Below are 19,992 nucleotides of genomic sequence, written 5' to 3'. Positions count from 1 at the left end.
AGAAAGGAGGTCCAAGAAACTGAGGAAGAAACTGCCCCTAGGGGAGAGATGAGCGCAGATCCTGGCCGGAGCAGGTGCCAGCTCCCGCTGGGTTTTTGTTTTTGTTTTCTCCTCACCCAAGGACGTGCTCACTGATCTTAGAAAGAGGGGAAGAAGGGAGGGAGGTGGGGGGAGAGAAGCAGCGATGTGTGAGGACACTGATTGTCCGCCTCATGCGCAGCCTGACTGGGGATCGAACCCACAACTGTTCAGTTCACAGGACGACGCTCCACCCAATGGAGCCGCCCGGCCAGGGCTCCCACTGGGTTTCTTGAGTCCCACAAGTAGAGACAGGTACACTGCACACGCCAGAGCGTGCACCGCACGCGCATTGGCAGGTTTAGGGCTGTCCTGAGTTGGGGCGCGGGGGGCACTGCTCAGCCATCTGAGCCCTGCTGGGGTGGAGGGGTCGGCAGGCTGGAACCCACACATCTGAGAGGAGCCTTGCTCCGTGAGTGCGCACAGGGGCAGGTCTGGGTGTGGGCAGCCCAGAGGGGAAAGGGAGGCAGGGTAACTGGCCGCGGGGTGGGGGGCTGCTGCGAGAGCAGGGCCCGTCGGGGTGCAGGGCGGTGTGCAGGTGTGAGTGCGTGCATCCCTGTGCACCTGGCGGCAGTGGGGCTGCTGGGCAGGTAGGGTGGGGACGAGGGGACCACATAATGGCTGGAATCACAGAGGTCAGAGGCAGATACACTTGTTGGGGGCTGCGAGCTGCGTGTGTGCGTGCATGTGCGTGTGTGTGTGTGCGTGCGCGCTGCTGCGTGACTGGGTTGGAGCGGGATCGTGGCACGGACCCTGTCCCTCCAAGAACCCATACCACCCCCCACCCCCCACCCTCACCCCGCTCCTGGCCCCAGTTGATTAATCATGGAGCTGAGTGGCTTCCAGCTTATCAGGTACCTTAATAGCTGAATAATTCCAGCCCCATCATCGAGCCCTTAATTGCTTTCTTGTGGCTGCAGCCCAGAGTGCATGCTGAGTGGGTGAGCTCCCAGGGGACCAGCCACCAGCTCCAGGCAGCATGCTGGATCAGCATCCCAACTTACGACTCCCTGCCACCTGGGTGGCCCCTCTCCAGGGGCCACGGGTCACAGCTGCCCTTCCTGGTAGGGTCTGGCTGAAGGGTGGGCTGAGCTGTTTCTTTGACGACTTGGGAGGGGGTGAGGACCAGGAGGTCTTCCTGGAGGAGCTGGTGCAGCCCCAGCTGAGCCCTGGGCAATGAAGGAGAGCCTGGACAGGAGGAGAGCAGGTGAAGCTTTCTAAGTGGGAGGCGTGTGCAGGATATCGTGGTGGCGAGGGCCAACAGGGACAGCCTGGGTGCTTCCCACCCCAGCCCCTGCTTCCCCCACAGCCACCGTCATCCTCAATGAGCTCAACTGGACAGAGGCCCTGGAGAGCGTGTTCACCGAGAACCGCAGGCAGGACCCCACGCTGCTGTGGCAGGTCTTCGGCAGTGCCACAGGAGTCACTCGCTACTACCCGGGTGGGTGCTGGCCCAGCTGGCCCACTGTGCAGCCCCATACCCACCTGCATCTCCCTGCCCACTCCGGGGGCATCTGGGGTGGACGGTCACCCCGTGGGCTGCAGAGGGGCCTGGCCGCTCCCGCAAGTTTCGCCAGACCCGCTCACCTCTTTTCCCCCTACAGCCACCCCCTGGCGAGCCCCCAAGAAAATCGACCTGTACGACGTCCGAAGGAGACCCTGGTGAGCGAGCAAGGAGAGGCTGGGCAGGGACGCCCCCTCGACTCCCCATGTCTCCCGCCTGCTCTCCCCGCCCCCGATCTCCAGGCCTCGGAGCAGGGCGCAGCCAGCTCCATCCAATTTTCATTTCACACATCGTTGCCACTGGCAAGTGGGTCCCATCACCCAGGCAGGCCTCCCAGCGGCTCTGCCCCCGTCTACTGCCCGGCACTTCACCCCCTCAGGACGGACGAGTGGAGCCGGTGGAGGTTCCCAAGGGTGGAGGTGTCCTCTGTGGGGCTGACCTGCCCCAACACCCCCATCTGAGCCCCACCCCCCAGCAGCTGTGCCTCTTCTGCAGGAGCCCATGCCCTTCTCCCTTCCCATACACAGCTGGGACCCGCCCTCTGGGCCTCACCCTGGGCTGGGGAGCATGACAGGCCACTTAGACCAGGGCCCATACCTCTAGCCCCCTCTCTGGATCACCTGCTCACCGCTCTATGGGTCGTTTATGTGCTGGGAGCCCTGGTCACTCATGTCATGGGCAGGGACTGTTTTGTTAAACACAGTGTCCTCAGTGCCCAGGACCCTATAGGCCCACGTGGGGGCTGCTCGATGGAGACGTGTTGAATCCCTGTGTGGGTGAAGGAAGGAGGGACCCACGAGGTCCCAGTGGGGCTGGCCCTGACTGGAGCCTCTCCTGGGCAGGTATATCCAGGGGGCCTCGTCTCCCAAGGACATGGTCATCATCGTGGATGTGTGAGTGAGCCGTGGTGGCGGGTGGGGTGGGGCAGGGCAAGGGGCTATCATCTGCTGCCCGGGAACACCTGGGGAGTGGCAGGAGAGCACCCGAGGCCTACCTGGTGCCTCGCGACCTCCGCAGGAGCGGCAGCGTGAGCGGCCTGACCCTGAAGCTGATGAAGACGTCCGTCTGCGAGATGCTGGACACGCTCTCTGATGATGACTACGTGAACGTGGCCTCGGTGAGTGCCCAGGCGGTGGGCGGGCCGGGAGCAGGCCACCCACCCACCCCCCGCCCCCTGCAGTCACCACCCCCGCCGCCCCTGCAGTTCAACGAGAAGGCGCAGCCCGTGTCGTGCTTCACTCACCTGGTGCAGGCCAACGTGCGCAACAAGAAGGTGTTCAAGGAGGCCGTGCAGGGCATGGTGGCCAAGGGCACCACGGGCTACAAGGCCGGCTTCGAGTACGCCTTCGACCAGCTGCAGAACGTGAGCCCGGGGGGGCGGGCAAGGCCTGGGCTTGGTGGCACCGGGGACAGACAGACAAATGGCCTTGTTGGCACCAGAGAGCACCCTCCGCTGTGTGTGTGGGCGGGGGGGCCAGGCCCATGGGGGGTGGGGGGTGGGAGACCCCTCCCTGCACCCAGAGGGGCTGGAGCCGCCTGACGCTGCCCTCCCACCCCGCCCAGTCCAACATCACCCGTGCCAACTGCAACAAGATGATCATGATGTTCACGGATGGCGGCGAGGACCGCGTGCAGGACGTCTTCGAGAAGTACAACTGGCCCAACCGCACGGTGAGGCTCAGCACTCGCGGGGAGGGCGCCACGCGGGGCGGGCTGTGCTGCGGCAGCCGGGCAGTGACCCCAAGCCCCACACAGGTGCGCGTGTTCACGTTCTCCGTGGGGCAGCACAACTATGACGTCACACCCCTGCAGTGGATGGCCTGCGCCAACAAAGGTACCTCGCCCGGATGCCGCTGCCATGGGGCCTGCCTGCCGTGTCCTGCCGTCCATCAGGCTGGCTGTCCGCCTGTCCTTCCCTAGGCCCAGCTGCTTGTTCATCCACTGTCTTCATCTTTCCATACATGGGACTGTCCATCTGTCTCTCTGGCTGGCTGGCTAACTTGTCCATCTGACTGAGCATCTTTTCGCCCATCTGTCTGAATGTCCATGGTCCCTGTGTCCCCCAGCATGTCTGCCCCTGTGTCTGTTTGCTGCCCATCTATCTGTCCCTGACATTCAGCATTCGGGCCGGTCCCATGGGTGGACTGTGTCACTGCCCGCCTAGAAAGAGGGACTTCAGGCCTCCACTCCTCTCTTCCCCCCAGCTCAGCTTCCTCACACCCCTGCACTCCCGGGAACACTAAGGGAATTCCGGGGGACTGACATCAAAAAGAGGGAGCCTGAGAGGGACAAGTCAGGGCTGCAGACACACACCCCAGGGTTCAGGCCTGCTGAGCCCTGGGTCCGAGCATCACCCAGGCCTGCCTCTGCCTCACCTTCCCTCACAGGTTACTATTTTGAGATCCCTTCCATCGGTGCCATCCGCATCAACACACAGGTAAGACTGTGGACGGCCCCCTCCTCCCAGCCCCTTGCTTGTGGGGGGTCAGTGCCTGTGATGTACTGCTGTGGGGTGAGAGCACCCCCTGGTGGTGTGATGTCACATGGGAAGTCAGAACAGGGAAGGGACAGTGGGAGGGACACACTCATGACCCCTGCCCACTGTGCCCTCCCCAGGAATATCTGGACGTACTCGGCAGGCCCATGGTGCTGGCGGGCAAGGAGGCCAAGCAGGTGCAATGGACCAACGTGTATGAGGATGCGCTGGTAAAGGCCCTGGGCAAGGAAGGGGTGGGGCTGGTGGCCTTTCCCCACAGATGCGCCCACAGGGTCATGCCCCTTGAAGACACCATGATGGGGGTAGCCCAAATAAAGGAGCAAGAAAGGCGCTTGCACCTGGGTCCCTGCTCTGAACACTGCGCGGGGGCATCGCTGGTCACAGACCAACCCATCCTCCCCTCTCCCTTCAGGGGCTGGGGTTGGTGGTGACAGGGACGCTCCCAGTATTCAACCTGACTCAGGATGGTCCTGGGGAAAAGAAGGTGAGCCCCCCACTGGGGCAGGACGAGGCATGCCTCGGGGGCTGCGTGCCCAGAGTGGTCTGGGGCGGAGGAGGGGTAGGCAGGTCTGCCAATTGGACGGGGGTTTGGGGTGGCGCTTGTGAGAGCAGCTGGAGGCCTTGGGCACGGGGGTGGGACTGAGCGCATTGCAGACCCCTGCCTCCTCTCCCAGAACCAGCTGATCCTGGGCGTGATGGGCATCGACGTGGCTCTGAACGACATCAAGAGGCTGACTCCCAACTACACAGTGAGTGTCCACCTGCACGTCTGCCCTGCCCTGCCTCCTGTGGGGACACAGCCAGGCTCCGCAGAGGAGATCGATGGCCACTAGAACACCCCTGTCGAGACCTCAGAGTTCAGGCAGTCAGGGAAGGCTTCCGGAGGAGGTGACCTTGGGCCTAGAGCCAGGGCCAGCACTCTTGCAATAAGGGGCCAGACTATGACTGTCAGAGGCCCCACCAGCCTGAACACCCCGCTGGACTTGGAAACAACCGCAGACGAAACAGACAAATACGTGTGGCTGTATCCCAACACAGTTGTGTTTGTGGGTACTGAAATTTTAATTTCAGATGACTTTCACATGTCACGAAATACAATTGTTTTTTTGACCTTTTTCAAGCATTTAAAAATGTGAAAGCCATTCTTAGCTGACAGCTGTACACTAACAGGCAGTGAGCCGGGGGTGGCCAATGGGCTGCATTGGACACCCCCTGGACAGTCGCCTGGCAGGAGAGTCCTGGGTAAAAAGGAGAGGAAGGAGCACCTTAAGGGAATTCTCTGGATGAAGGGTGGGGGTGAAAGACAGAACCTTGAGCCAGGGAAGGGGTGGGATCAGCGTGGCTGGCCCAGGGCCCCTGGCAAAGGGTGTTTGGGTCTTGGTTGTGAAAGGGGCGGGGGTGGGGCGTGTGTGACTGCCGCCTTCAACCTGAGCCACATGAAGGCCGGCCCATGTCCCTGGGCTCCCTGTGTGCTGAGAAAACTGCTGAGAGGTAAGGGTGGGTCCAGGGTCTCACTTACTCCTCCTCTTCCAGCTGGAAGGGATGCCCAGGCCTATGGGATTCCAGGGTCCACTCCTCCTCCTGTGCTCCGCTAAGATGGGAACCCAGAGGAGGCAGTGGGGTGGGGTGGGGTGGGGGTGGGGGACAGGGGGTGGGGAGCAGCAGCAGCCTGCGGGCCCAGTGGAGGTGGAGCCCTCCGGTGTGAGGAGTTAGACCCAGGGTGGGGTGAGAAGTGCAGACTAGCAGATGAATGGAGGTGCCCGGAGCTGGTCAGCCTAGGCCAAGGCTGCTGCGTGAGGGGCACCAGCCTGCTGGGCTTGGCTGGAGAAGCCGGCTGGAGCCCCACATGGGCGTCTGGCCCAGGCAGGCAGACGGACACCTCCCGGGCATGGGAGACAGAATGAGGAAGGGTCCCGGAGCCTGGGGGTCCTCTGCCCAGCCCTCCAGGCTCTGAGCCCCCAATCTACACCCCCAGCTTGGAGCCAACGGCTACGTGTTTGCCATTGACTTGAATGGCTACGTGTTGCTGCACCCCAACCTCAAGCCCCAGGTGAGCCATGGGGGCGGCCTGGAGGGAGCTGGACCCTATGCGGTGGGGACCCCTGACTCCTTGCCCTGCCTCTCACAGAGCAACTTCCGGGAGCCTGTGACCCTGGACTTCCTGGATGCAGAGCTAGAGGATGAGAACAAGGAGGAGGTGAGGAAGGAAGGGAGGGGGAGGGGCGCCTGGAGCCGAGGAGGGTGGGGCGCCACCCTCACATCTCTGGCTCTTCCAGATCCGACGGAGCATGATCGACGGCGACAGGGGCCACAAGCAGGTCAGAACGCTGGTCAAGTCCCTGGACGAGGTGAGAAGGCGGTAGAGGAGGGACAGAGTCAGGGCGGACGTTGTCCTTGACCTGACCCCACCCAGTACCCAAGAGCCTGACCCAGCCTCTTCTCCCAGAGGTACATAGACGAGGTGACACGGAATTACACCTGGGTGCCCATACGGAACACCAACTACAGGTGAGTGAGGCCAAGGTTGGGCAGGAGGGAGGGGCAGGGTGCCCCCCAGGCCAGTCACCCCCCTCCCTCCCCCACACCAGTGCCAAAGCGCCCAGGACACTTGCAGCCAGGGCTGCCGACGTCTCACCCCATGATGCTCAGTCCCTGAGGGCCTCTTGCTGACCCCTCAGGAGCAAGCGCCATGTCCCAGGATCACAGGACAGAGAGAAGACGGGGCACCTGATGCATCCCTGCGGCCCACACCCTCTCACGTCCCCCCTGCCTGGGTTGTATGCCTGGGCGTCTGCACCCAGGATGTCCCCCTCAGCACATTCACAGGCCTGCTCTCGACAGGCATCACAGGCTGCGGCAGGTCCCCAGCGGGTCAGGTCCCCGCAGTGCCAGCGTCTCATTCACACCCCAGCAGCAGCCCCAGCCTCCCCTCACCGTGTTAGCACTAGGCCTGCTTTCGGCTGGCTCTCACATGGCCCGAACCTCTGGGGACAGCGGCCCCCAATCCCACAGCAGCACCACCCCAGCCTAGCTCGCTAGTGGTGTTCTGCCCCTTGTGAGTTTCCTGCTGGCCAGATGGAGGAGGCTGGCCAGGCAGTTGGTGTGTTGGGGGTGGCTGCTGGGTGTGAGGGGTGAGGTGATTTGCTTTGGGGCTGGAAGTTCTCAGGCATCCAGGAGAATTCAGGGAGTGAAGGGCCCAGGCCCCAAGGCCATGAATCTCCCACCAGGGAAAGATGTCCCTGGCAGTCAGGGGAGGGGAGGCCACAGCCTGGGTCTCTACCCAGCTCCAAGGCTATGGGGAGGGGTGCCAGTGTGGCCCACCTCTCCCCAGCGGTGACCTGTGCCCCCTCTGCCCCCTCCCAGCCTAGGGCTCGTGCTCCCTCCCTACGGCACCTTCTACCTCCAAGCCAATCTCAGCGACCAGATCCTGCAGGTCAAGTGTAAGTGGCCAGCCCCTGCCTGTGCCCTGCACCCCTGCCTCTGCCCCACACCCCAGCTGGCCCCAGGCAGCATAGCCAGCTGCCTGCGGCCGGGCAGCCCCTCCTGCCCAGTCTGCCCACCCCCAGGCACCCGAAGGCTGGGGCAGCAGCCCGGAAATTCTGTGGAAATCTGCATGCTCGCCTCTTCTCAGACTTGGTTCCAGACCACCCTCCCATTCTCTCATGGTTTTCGTTGAGGTTCTGTTTTTGGTTCCTCCTACTCCGTGTCTTCCCTCCTTAGCCTGCCTCCCCCGCACACCCCTGGGGGCTGCGTTCCTGGAAGACACCTGCCTCTCATCCCTCCTTCCCCTTCTCCCTGAAGCGCTCACCCCTGCAGCACCACCCCCAAAGTCTCTCTGCCCCCTCTGCTGTCCCCCAGTCATAGTCATTCACCTTCCTCCTCACCTCCGCCCTTATCTGCTGCATCTCTCCCTTTCTCTTTGCCCTTCCTTCTTTCTCTCTCCTTCTCTCCCTCTTTCCTTCCCTCCCTCCTTCCTTCTCTTTCCCCTCCCTGGACCCCCCACCTTCTGTCTCCCCCTCTTTCCTCCCCTTCTGCTCACTCCCTCCATTTCTCTCTCCCACACTGCCTCCCTCCCTCTCCAATACCCAGTAGCCCTCCCTGCTCTCTTTCCTTCCCCTCCCTCCCTGACTCAGGCCCTCCTCTCCCTCCCTCCCTCCTTTCCTCCCTTTCCCACTCTTTTGCCTGTGGCTCATCCCTGCATGTCCCCCTCACCCTGGGCCTCCCGGAGCCTGTGGCCCCGCCTGCCCACCACCCAGGTCTCGGGGAGGGAGGCTGGGGCTCCGGCCCCACCGGGTGCCCCCCACCTGCCTGGCCCGCTGGGGCTCATCTCCTTTGAGTTTTCTTGCTCTCTCTTTCTCTCTCATGTCGTTTTTTGCAAGAAGTTTCCTTTCGGTATGATGATAAGACACAATATTTTCATTCAAACAGCCATTGAATAAAATATTGTTTGTGCCCCTCCCCTTCCCCTCCCCCTTTTCGTTTGTTTTTGTGTTTGTGTTGTTTTTGTTTTCCTCGCTTTCTCTCTTGGTGGACTGTCCCAGTGCCAATCAGCAAACTGAAGGGCAAGTATATTCAGAACCAGTGCACCCTCCTCTCCCCACCCCACCCGCCCTCATGCCCCTGCTTGCCCCCCTCCCTGCCCAGGACCAGCCACACCCCTGCTCTCCAGGGCCCCCTCCCAGCATCCCCTTGGCTCTTCCAGTTCTTGCCTTTCCTCTGATCCTACTAGAGCCAGCGGCCCTTCCCTTGGCCCTCCCTACAGGGTGGTTCCTAGTGTGTTCTGAGAGCTCAAGGCCCCTCCTCATCCTCCTCGCTCACTCTGTGCAGGCCCCTGCCCACCCTTCTCTGTCCCTCCAAGACAACTCAACAGTGGGGACAGGGCTGGATGTGTCTGCCATCTCCCACCCAGCAGTGTCGGGGCCCGAGATGCAGGGGCAGATCAGTCCTCAGAGGGACTGACGTGAGGCTTCCAGGAAAGGGCCAGCCGCAGAGACTTCCTCTGGGGTAGTTCTCCCCACTCTGATCTCTGGTGCTGGCTGCAGAAGCTGGCAGCAAGCCTCTAGCCCTGACCTGAGGCAGAGGGGTAAAAAGTAGGGCAGCCGCTAGGCCACCTGAAGAATGAGGCTCAGTGGGCCATCGTGGGCGCTGGCCAGGGTGCTGAAATCCTGTCCCCTGCCGCCCTGCTGCTCCTAGGGATGCTGCCAAGGCCACCGGTGGGGCCCTGCCCCTGGGTGCTCTCTGCTCCTGTGGGGGCAGTCAGGTTGGAGACGGTGTCCCCTGCACAATAAAGGCAGACTCAGGGGCTGGGGGCCTGGCCGGGAATGGAAGGGGATCTGTCTGGACCACAAGGGGCCAGCACAAGAATCAGGCTGCATGTGAAGAAGGTTCTGGCACTCAGAGGCACCCAGCGCAGAGACTTCCAGGAAGGCAGGCAGCGGACTGGCAGACCCTGGTGAGGACAAGTGGGGAGAGAGCAGCTCATGAGGGCCTTGCCGCTGGTGCACAGAGACGCAGCCCCCCCCCAGGGACCCCCGGGCTAGTGCGGTGTGGAGAGCCATGAGGGGCTGTGCTGTCCCTGGTCCCATGGCCTGGAAGCAGGGCCTTCCCAAGAAGCCCTAGGCAGCAAAGAGGATACAGCTGCCCCCGCTGGCCCGAGTGGGGGCCATGCCCTACTCCACTGGCTTGAGTTGTCTTTTCTCCCCTCCCAGGGACCCCAGAAACGCAGGGCCCTGAGAACGACGACAACCATAGAGTAGTCGCCCTTCCTGCCCCCACCTCCTTTTTCTTTCTCCTCCTCCTCTCCCCTCCCCGCCTTCCCTGTCGGCTTGTGCCCAAACCCTGCCTCACAGTCCTGTCAGAAAGCGACAGTCCAACCAGTGACTGCCCGGCCCCTCCAGGCACCCCAAGGCCCCCTCCCTGGAATCGTGCAGTGCATTGTGGGAGTACTTGGGAATAGGGAAGACCCCTCTTCTGCAAACATAAAGCCCTGGGGTGACCGAGAGGTCGGGTCAGGTAAAAGGATGGCACGGTGAATGCCCAGAGTAGGGCAGGCTGAGAGCAGGGGGCACCTCCCACATGAAGACCAGCAAGGTGCCAGTCCCGCCGAGCAGGAAGAGGACACAGAGGAGCCCCAGTGGCCACATCCCCAGGTTTCCCCACATACCTGCACAGAGCTGCCCACCTGCGCACACACTCACAGACACACCCATGTCACTCTCGCTCATGTACACGAGCCCGACTGGTGTATCCTCAGCCGCACCCCACACCTTATCCAGAGCCCCCAGCATTCCTCCCTGGCTGCTCTGAGCCCAGACAGGTCCTCGGAGGGGGGCACCCGACCCTCCTTCCCTACCTGCTCTCATGCTTCCAGCCCAAGAGGGCGGGAGTGCAGCTCCAAGCAACCTCGTGTCCCCTCCCAGCTCCCAGACCCTCCTCCCGCAGTGTGGGAGCATTCACAAGCACCTCGAGGTCTCCCCTCACCCACCCCAGGGGGGCCCACCAGACCCCACAATGCACTGCGGCCTACCCCCAGCTGCCCATGCCCGCCGTCTCTGGTTGGACTGTCTGGGCCCGTGAGAAACCCCCTCGGTTTGGCCATGTTGATGCCTGACACAGAACAAAAGCAAGACCTACCAAAATGCAAACAGCTGCAGCAAAGAAAGAGATAACAATCCGCGGCCAAAAGCCAATTCCCTTCCTTGAAGTCTCTATGGAGGCAAAGGGAGTTCAGCATGCGGTCTTTTCCATTATGGATGCTATAAGCGAGACTGGCGCCTCCCCCAGACCATGCATATATATAGCAGTGTGTGTATATATATATGTGTGTGTGTGTGTCCGTGTATATGTGCAATACGGCCGTATGGAAGCATATACAGCCACGCCAAGGGACTCACTGCCGACAGAGGACTGGGCCCGGGCAACATATTGGCTATAACTGCCCTCCTGCGATGCTTTAGTCTCCACAGGCCCTCCACCCCTCCCCACCCACCCCTTCTCTCTGGCTCGAACTTGAACATGGAAGTGGCGGGTTCCCTATTTGCTGGTGTCTCCCCCTCCCTCAAGCCCCCCCTCCCCTGTCCCTCCAGCCCCTTGAGCTCTGAGCCCCCTGGCCTCCCGCCTCCCCAGCCCCCGCCGGATAACCCCCGTTTCTGTTGCAGATTTTGAGTTCCTGCTCCCCAGCAGCTTTGAGTCTGAAGGACATGTTTTCATTGCTCCCAGGTAGCTTGCGTGTGGCCTTGCTGAGGTGTCCCCCCAACCCTGACTGCCCTGGCCCGCCTCCTGCACTGCTGCCTGGAGCTCCGTGTGTCTGTCCTGTGCGCTGTCGCCCCACCCCCGTGCATAGCCCCGCGTGTGCGGCCACGTGCACACCCGGGCCATGCAGCTGAACCAGGCAGCAGTGGCCAGCCGCCCCCAGCTCTGGCTCCCACCAGGCCCGGGGCGGGAGGGCTCCAGACCCTCTGCCGACCTTCCCTACCCTCTCAGGTGTCCAGAGAACTCCCTTCTGCCCGGGGCTGGCTGTCCGCAGGGAGCCCCTCGCTGGGCAGCTGCTGCTCTGGTTTGCGGTGCCTCCCCACTGCTCCCCCTGCACCCCGTCCTTGTCCTGTGTCAGTCAGTGTTTGTGTGGGCCTGGGGACGAGCCAGCCAGAGCCCCCGTCGGCATGCCGAGTCTAGGTGTGGTGGCTCACTGAGGACAGGGCGGAAGAGGGGACGGGGGCTTTGAGGAGCTCCTTGGACGAGTGAGGGGTCAGGGCCCAACACAGGTCCAGGCCTGGATCATCCTCGAGTACACTCTCAGCATGCACACACACCCTGTCCTACCCCCAGGGGGCAAAGCCCTCCCCTGGGACCTGGGCTTTGGATGAGGGCAGGTGGGCAAAGCGGACAGAGACCCACAGGCACCCTCAGGCACCACACACAGGCTCTGGACACTCCTAACCTTCGTGTGTGCACGTGCGCGCATGCACCCACAGACCTCTCTGTGACTCTCTGTAAATGTGTTTGTATTTGTGAGTTGTCGTGGGCGTTTGTAAGAGTCTGAGTGTGCAGGTGGGGCGGGCTGTGTGCATCAGGCCCTGTGGACAGGTGTGCAAAGGCCTGTGCGGCCCACGTGACCCTGAGGAAGCTCTGAGGACAGGGACTGTGTCCATTTTTGTCACCTCTGTGTCTTTGGCTCAAGAGAGCTCAATAAGTACATGTTGGGTGAGCAAATAAAGTGAGCCACAAGTACAAACGCACAGTGGGGGCTGCAGGTGACATGCATCTCAAGCCCAGCTGTTCGGGCATCACGCTGGGTGTATCAGGCGTGGCCTCGCACACACACACACACGTGGGCGCTGAGAGCCGGCCCCAGGCGCCCTCACCAGGCTGTGGGCCTGAGCAGAGCTTGGGGAAGCAGCACATTTAAAAAATCCCCACAAAGCTGCTGCCACATGAGCCAGTGCGGAGGTTTCTGGGGACAGGGGTGGGAGTGAGTTGTTGAGCAGGGGAGACAGCTCTGTCCACCAGGGTGGGAGGCCTGCTTGCCACAACTTCCTGGGGAGCAGGGCCTACCCGCCACAGCCCCCGTGCCCTCCAGGCCTGGGGGGGCCTCGAGACGGTGATGGATTTGGCCTGTCTACTTCTGGGGCAAGAGCATTCCAAACAGGGAACAGCCAGTCCAAGGACCCATGTGTCCCCACGGACTTCATGACGTCCTCTATGGTATGATGAAAAAACCAGCTCAGGGAGCTGGAGCGAGTTGCCCAAAGGCACAGAGCCCGGAGGCTGCAGGGCGAGGTCTTAGACTCGGCTGGCTCAGCCGGTGCTGGGACTCCGCCCACCTGGTGCCCACACAGCATACAGGTGGGTGAGTCCACCAGGAGGGCCTCCTAGGCGTGCTGTCAGGGTCCAGATACACGGCACAGGTGGGAGGGTCTGCAGGGCCTTGCCCGGCAGGGAGAATCTTCCAGGATGGAGGAAGTAGACCCTCACTCTCCTTTCAGCTCTGCCCCTACTCAGCCCAGGGGGCCCGCCAGGCATGTAGTGGCTAAAGCCTGTACACCTGCCCCTCCCTGAGGCCTGGGCTTCTCAGAAAATGACCAGGAAGACCTGTTGGGAAGCCACACCCTCTGCCCTGTGCAGCCCCCCAAGCCCACTTTTCTTGCCCCCCCTCCACCCCCAGAGAGTATTGCAAGGACCTGAACGCCTCCGACAACAACACCGAGTTCCTGAAAAACTTCATTGAGCTTATGGAGAAAGTGACCCCGGACTCCAAGCAGTGTGAGTGCCTGCTGGAGCAGCCCCAAAGAGCTCAGGGACAGGGCAGGTGTGGAAATATGAGGCCCCGGCCAAGGGCAAGGCCTGGGCCAGGTCAGGGGCACTGCTCCTGTGGGAGCCTTGTGCAGAGGGTGTAAAGGGGTGGGAGCCACCAGAAGATGCCTCCTCCAGCCCTACTCTCCCGTTCCAGGCAACAACTTCCTTCTGCACAACCTGATCTTGGACACGGGCATCACACAGCAGCTGGTGGAACGTGTGTGGCGGGACCAGGATCTTAACACGTAGGCACCACCCAGCCTTGGGGGTGGGCAGGAGGCTGGGGTCGCCGCTGGGCCCTGGTCCTGCCGAAAGCAGGCCTGTGACTGCACCTCCCCGCTGCCCTCAGGTATAGCCTCCTGGCTGTGTTTGCTGCCACTGACGGCGGCATCACTCGGGTTTTCCCCAACAAGTAAGTGACCTGCCCCACTACCCCACCTTGCCCTTGCCTGAGACCCTGCCTCTGTCCTGCCACCCAGAGGCCTCTTTGTACCTGCTGAGACCCCTGTCCCCCATAAGCCACCCCTTCCATCAACCTCTGCCTGTCTTGGGTGACCAGGGCAGCTGAGGACTGGACAGAGAACCCTGAGCCTTTTAATGCCAGTTTCTACCGCCGCAGCCTGGATAACCGTGGCTACGTCTTCAAGCCCCCACACCAGGACGGTGAGTGTCCCCCGGGGCCACAGCAGAGGGGGAAGCTGAGGCCCCCCTGCATGCTTGGGCAGGGCTGGGCTCTACCCACTGAGGCCCCTCTGCCTCAGGCACGAGGCAGTCTGAGACGGCAGATGAGAAGAGAGGCTAGGCACTGTGCTGGGTGCTGGGTGCTTAGGCTGGGGTCAGCTGTGGCTTGGGCTCTGGGTCCTCACAGCTCAGCAGGGAGTGGTCAGTGTGGGTGCCGGCCCCCACTCCTGACTGCCGCACCGGACCCCACCCTCGCCCACAGCCCTGCTGAGGCCCCTGGAGCTGGAAAATGACACAGTGGGCATCCTTGTCAGCACATCTGTGGAGTTCAGCCTAGGTGGGCGCACGCTGAGACCAGCAGGTGAGTGCCCATGGTGGAAGCAGGGAGAGACGATGGGCAGGGGGCTGCCCAGGCAGGCAGGCATTGATGGCCCCTTGCTGTCACCCACAGTGGTGGGCGTTAAGCTGGATCTAGAGGCCTGGGCTGAGAAGTTCAAGGTGCTAGCCAGCAACCGCACCCACCAGGACCAGCCTCAGAAGGTATTTGTGCAGGGGCAGGGGCCGCAAGCCCAGCAGTACCCATTCTGGAGCCCCCAGGAACTTCTAGCTGTCCTCCCATTCAGAATGGCTCTGGCGCCTATGGGGGCAGGGGGAGGGGGCCAGAGCTGCTGCAGATGGCCTGGGGACCCATGGGTGATGGGAGGGGGAAGCTGGTGGGCACCTTACGGTCCTTGCTCTCTGCCCAGCAGTGCGGCCCCAGCAGCCACTGTGAGATGGACTGTGAGGTCAACAATGAGGTGCGTGCGCCCCGAACCCGAGCTGCCCCCACTGCTGGGCTTCTTGGTCCCTCCTGCAACTCCTAGCCCATCCCCACCCTGACCTCGCAGCCTTACCAGAACTGGGGCAAGTGGCGACCCCTCCACTCAACCAGTGGACTGCCAAGGTCTGGGCCCAAGCCCCTCTCCATCTTCCTCCCCATTCCCCACCTCTCAGGACCTGCTCTGTGTGCTCATTGATGATGGGGGATTCCTGGTGCTGTCGAACCAGAACCATCAGTGGGACCAGGTGAGGGTCAGGAAGGCGGGTGGGAGGGGGTGGTCCAGGGTTGAGCCCTCTGGGGGCGTGGCACTGCCAGCCCTGTGACTGTGGCTCCCTCCCTGCATCCCCAGGTGGGCAGGTTCTTCAGTGAGGTGGATGCCAACTTGATGCTGGCACTCTACAATAACTCCTTCTACACCCGCAAGGAGTCCTACGATTATCAGGCAGCCTGTGCCCCCCAGCCTCCAGGCAACCTGGGCGCTGCACCCCGGGGTGTCTTTGTGGTGAGCCCCAGCAATGCCTGGCCTGGATATGGGAGGGGGGGCTGGGAGATGTGCCCAAAGATGACCCCCTAGCTCTGACAAGAGAGCCGGGGGTGACACTGTCCTGGGCAGCGGTGGCAGCCCACGCCTGTCTCCCTGCTGCAGCCTACTATTGCAGACTTCCTTAACCTGGCCTGGTGGACCTCAGCTGCCGCCTGGTGAGACCTAGTGGAGAGAGGGGCCAGGGAGGGCTCAAGAGAAGTGGGGCAGGGCACTGGCCTCGACTGACCACTCCCACTCGGTGACCCGTGCCCTGCAGGTCCTTGTTCCAGCAGCTTCTCTATGGCCTCATCTACCACAGCTGGTTCCAAGCAGGTAGGTAGGGCCATTGGAGCGCCCCGCCCTCCCAAATCCCTTCTTGGATCTCCACCGATTCCCACCCCAACGGGAGGGCGGGGCTTATGGCTGAGCACAGCGGAGCGCTGCCGTGTACCCAGACGGCGCCAGGGTGTAGGGCTGTGGCTGAGGCGCTCTGGCCCTCGCAGACCCCGCGGAGGCCGAGGGCAACCCCGAGGCGCGTGAGAGCAGCTGTGTCGTGAAACAGACGCAGTACTACTTCGGGTCGGTGAACGCCTCCTACAACGCCATCATCGACTGTGGAAACTGCTCCAGGTGCCGGCAGAGGACCGGAGGGGCCCGGCCTTAGGGTGGCGGCCGGGGGCGGGGCCGGAGTAGAAAGGGCGGGGCCTGTGGGGGCAGGGCGGACCTCAACGCCCCGCTTTTCGGTGACGCCGCCAGGCTGTTCCACGCGCAGAGACTGACCAACACCAATCTCCTCTTCGTCGTGGCCGAGAAGCCGCTGTGCAGCCAGTGTGAGGCTGGCCGGCTGCTGCAGAAGGAGACGCACTGTATCCTGCCCCCGCCAACCCCCAGTCCCCTCCCGCCCCGCGCGCCCCTTCTGTGCCGCCGCTGCCGCCTCCTTGACTCCCCACCCATGCCCAGCGGACGGCCCGGAGCAGTGCGAACTGGTGCAGAGACCAAGATACCGGAGAGGCCCGCACATCTGCTTCGACTACAACGCGACGGTGAGGGGAAGAGCTGGACGCCCGCTCTCCTCCCCCTGGGCTGGCGCGGCCCTGTCCCGGGCCCCCCCAGCCGACCTGCTCCTTGTCTATTCCGCAGGAAGATACCTCAGATTGCGGCCGCGGAGCCTCCTTCCCGCCGTCGCTGAGCATCCTGGTGTCCCTGCAGCTGCTGCTCCTCCTGGGCCTGCCTCCCGGGCGGCAGGCTCCAGTGCACGCCCAGGCCTCGCGCCGCCTCTGAGCGCCCTCCCCGCCCCAGGCCTCTCGCTCTCGCCCCACACCCCCACCTTAGGTCCTTGTCCCCGCCCTCCCAGAGGGACCTGAACGCGCCGGGCCCCTAGAGTCTTAGCCTTGGACTTGGGGTGGGGGAGTCCCACAGATGGGCGCCGCAGGTCTTTGGCCCCCAAGCCACATCTGCTGCTGAACTGTCATAGTGTCCCCAGACCCCTCATTCCCACTGGACTTAACCCACCCCCGGGATTGGGACAGGGAAGCCACAGTACTGACGCCAAACTAGGCCCCACTGCCCGCCCTGCCCCAAGCTCCCTTTGTGAGGGAGAACTAGGCCCTGCCCCAAGGGGATTCCTCTAACTGGGCCCCTCCACCCCACCAGGACCAAATCTGGGTCCCCTGGGAATAATGGAGGAAGTTGAGAAGGGCAGTTTGAGCCCTGTGCATCCCAACTTTAGTCCCAACAGGAGGGAGGTCCCAAGGCAGCCCCACAGCGGGCTCCGTCTCCTCTCGGCCCGCACCCTCCCCCTCCTGCCCCTCCCCTCAAGCACTTCAGGTGTTAAGACAGGGACAGTAAGAGTGGCTCAGACGCAACCCCATGCACACCTGGAACCCGAGGGCAGAGACTGGACCCACAGTGGACACACCCCGGAAGACGCACAGACGAGACGTGCACCCGGTGGGGTGGAGGCGGGGCTCCCGGTCCTTCCACAGGCGAAGGCTGGGTGGGAGGGCTGATGTGCACACTCCATCTCCTGCTCACCGCCCCTCTGACCTGACCTGCAGCCCAGCTGGTCCTCCATCTCTAAAGCTGAATGTCAAACAGTGCCAAATGCTGGGGCAGGGGGTGAAGACCTCTCTGTCCCACCCTAGCCGCCAGTGTCCCCTAAATGCCCCCCACCCCAGGTGCTCATTGTAACCATTTATCACTAGTGTCGGGCCCCCAGTGGGACCGCATGCCGCTGCCTGCGCCCCTGGGCAGAGGAACCCTCACCAGACATCACCCTTTGCCTTAGCAGGGTGACTTCACTGCTCCTGGCTGGGCCATTCCACCCCCAGTCTGGCCCTGACACACTCAGGCCTGTGCCCACTTCCCCTCTCCTTCCCATTCACACACACACACTCCTGGAGGCCAAACTGCTCCTCCCTGCTGAACACTCTTGCACACACATACACACAAAGGCTGGGCCTGGGCACACTTCTTCACACCATCCATTCTGGTCATTTCCTCCAAAGGCATCCAGCCTGGGAGCTAGTGGGGGATTGAGGGCAGGGGGCTGTCGCCGTGGGGCTCAGGTGAACTGGGAGGAGGGGGGAGGGTGGATGCATTAATTAATGGCTCCGTTAATTAATGTCACGTTGCTTGTCGCTTTCTCAGTGTGTGTGTATGGTCCATGCCCGCTGCTGGTGCCTGGGTGGGTGCCCACGCTGTGCTCCCAGACCCGGTGCCAGCCGTGTCTTGCGGGGGTGTGTGTGTAACTGTAGTGTAGTTAGGTGCTCAATGGAGAATATAAAAATAAAAAAGAATCAAACATATACAGAAGAATAAATATATATTTTAAGTTTGAAAAACAGACAAAACAATCCCCATCAGGTAGTTGTCCAACCCCCAGCTGGGTCTGATCTTTCTCATTGCCCACCCGACCCGGCTGCCCCTCACCTCGGACTCGAGGGATCTGGGGGGGCCATTTCCTTTCTTCTGCCCTTTTATTTTGGTTGTTGTCCTATTTTGTACAGACAAGTTGGAAAAACAACAGTGACAAAAAGTCAAGAAACTTTGTAAAATATTGTGCGTGTGATTCCTTGTAAAATATTTTCAAATGGTTTATTACAGAAGATCAGTTATTAAATAATGTTCATATTTTCACTTCAAATGGTTCCCATCCACTGTGTCTGCCCTGGGGAGAGGATGGGGTAGCGTGAAGGCCAGAGCATCCCGGTCCCGGGTGCAGGGCATGACAGGTGTGTCACTTCCCTAGCTTCCTAAACATTCAGATACTAGAATCTTTTGTCTTGAATGATCCCAAAAGCATTTCAGGGGAGGGGGCTGGGAGCGGGAAACTCCCAGAGGCTCAAGGAGATGAGATGTGGGTTTAGATAGGCATCCAGCCATCAGGTCAGACCACCCTGGCCTCATGGGCAGGTCCTCCACCAGAAGTGAAGAGAGTACTGAGCCTGAGTCCAGTACCTGGTGCTTGAGGGCCCAGTGCTGCTGGTGGAAGGAGCCAAGGTCCAGTCCGCATAAAGGCTTGACCGCTGTTCTTTCCAGCACAGGGCAGGCTCAAGGCCCAGTGCTCTCCATGGCCACTGCCGCTCACACTGGAACCCACTCCCCTGTGCATTTTAATCCCAACTCTTGATAGTCAACCCTAGTTCATGTGACCTTTGAGTTCAAGAGGAAAGACGTGACCACCCGTGCCGAGGTTTCCCAATGCTGCCGCCACAGTACACACTCAGCACTCATCTGGTGGCTTCTGGCTGGGTCCTCACCCCAGCCTTAGAGCTCATCCCCATACTGCAGATGAGCAAACTGAGACAGGAGAAAGTGCTTTCTCCCCAATGAGAAGGGCAAGGAAACGGCCAAAGTTTCTGAGACAAGGTGGCCTGTGGCTGTGGGGCCTTAGATGCTGCACAAAGGGCATTCCAGGCCTTGGCAAACACGTCTTTCCTCACTCCTCTGCAGGAGCTGGCCACAGAGCAACGCCTAACTCACAACTCTGAGACAGCCCCCACGCCTGGCCACAGCCCCACGACAGCCCCAGAGATCCTGGGGTGGGGCTGCCAGATAAAATATAGAGCATTCAATCAAATGTGAATTTCAAATAATCAACAAATATTTTTTAGTATGTTTCCAATATTTAATGGGACATAACTATACTAAAAAAAATGAGGACATGCTTATACTAAAAATAGTACTCATTGTTTATTTGAAATTCAAATTTGATTGAGCACCTTGTATTTTGATTTGCTAGATCTGGCAATTCTACCCTGGGGTGGCACCCCGTGGGAACCCAGACCCCGAAGACAAAGGGTGCCAACACCTTTCGCTACCCAGAAGGCTGTACACATGTTGGCAGTTGTGCTGAGATCAGTAGCTGAAAGGAAGGGACCCTGCACTTTATAAATGGACTTTGTCATGTAATTATTTTAATTATGTGCACATTTTAAAAAAGTAACTCAAGGTATATATTTTAAAAAATCAGCCTGCAGAATACACAACCTGCCAGTAGCCACGGCTGCAAAGAAGTGGGGACCCAGGGCCAGTCGTGTCCAAGTTTGTGGGGAGACCTCTCTTCCTCTGGGCCAGCAATCAGCCGTTTGTCCGGG

General features: G+C 61.3%; 1 protein-coding gene across 7 annotated transcripts in view; it reads left to right on the top strand.

The window, feature by feature from the left end:
- Positions 1-18,724, top strand: part of CACNA2D2 (calcium voltage-gated channel auxiliary subunit alpha2delta 2) — a 125,037-nt gene extending 106,313 nt beyond the window's left edge. Inside the window, exons 7-39 of one of the 7 annotated variants that reach the window (XM_053929232.1) lie at positions 1,388-1,519; positions 1,683-1,740; positions 2,425-2,475; positions 2,600-2,699; positions 2,787-2,945; positions 3,146-3,253; positions 3,338-3,416; positions 3,970-4,019; positions 4,199-4,288; positions 4,492-4,563; positions 4,754-4,828; positions 6,055-6,129; positions 6,208-6,276; positions 6,356-6,427; positions 6,526-6,587; positions 7,443-7,519; positions 8,621-8,641; positions 11,237-11,297; positions 13,240-13,337; positions 13,525-13,615; positions 13,720-13,782; positions 13,930-14,033; positions 14,314-14,412; positions 14,503-14,591; positions 14,801-14,848; positions 15,045-15,116; positions 15,221-15,373; positions 15,518-15,570; positions 15,672-15,727; positions 15,898-16,024; positions 16,151-16,260; positions 16,355-16,437; positions 16,535-18,724. In XM_053929232.1, the coding sequence (XP_053785207.1) occupies positions 1,388-1,519; positions 1,683-1,740; positions 2,425-2,475; positions 2,600-2,699; positions 2,787-2,945; positions 3,146-3,253; positions 3,338-3,416; positions 3,970-4,019; positions 4,199-4,288; positions 4,492-4,563; positions 4,754-4,828; positions 6,055-6,129; positions 6,208-6,276; positions 6,356-6,427; positions 6,526-6,587; positions 7,443-7,519; positions 8,621-8,641; positions 11,237-11,297; positions 13,240-13,337; positions 13,525-13,615; positions 13,720-13,782; positions 13,930-14,033; positions 14,314-14,412; positions 14,503-14,591; positions 14,801-14,848; positions 15,045-15,116; positions 15,221-15,373; positions 15,518-15,570; positions 15,672-15,727; positions 15,898-16,024; positions 16,151-16,260; positions 16,355-16,437; positions 16,535-16,675 (2,798 nt within the window). In that variant the 3' untranslated portion in view covers positions 16,676-18,724. Of the gene's footprint in view, positions 1-1,387; positions 1,520-1,682; positions 1,741-2,424; positions 2,476-2,599; positions 2,700-2,786; positions 2,946-3,145; positions 3,254-3,337; positions 3,417-3,969; positions 4,020-4,198; positions 4,289-4,491; positions 4,564-4,753; positions 4,829-6,054; positions 6,277-6,355; positions 6,428-6,525; positions 6,588-7,442; positions 7,520-8,620; positions 8,642-11,236; positions 11,298-13,239; positions 13,338-13,524; positions 13,616-13,719; positions 13,783-13,929; positions 14,034-14,313; positions 14,413-14,502; positions 14,592-14,797; positions 14,849-15,044; positions 15,117-15,220; positions 15,374-15,517; positions 15,571-15,671; positions 15,728-15,897; positions 16,025-16,150; positions 16,261-16,354; positions 16,438-16,534 lie in introns of all 7 variants that reach the window. The other 6 variants (XM_053929231.2, XM_053929234.1, XM_053929233.1 and 3 more) reach the window with 6 other exon arrangements.
- Positions 18,725-19,992: the final 1,268 nt, after the last annotated feature.

Source organism: Desmodus rotundus, chromosome 8, assembly GCF_022682495.2.
Source record: "Desmodus rotundus isolate HL8 chromosome 8, HLdesRot8A.1, whole genome shotgun sequence".
Lineage (NCBI taxonomy): Eukaryota > Metazoa > Chordata > Mammalia > Chiroptera > Phyllostomidae > Desmodus > Desmodus rotundus.
This window is presented reverse-complemented; position numbering and strand designations above follow the sequence as displayed.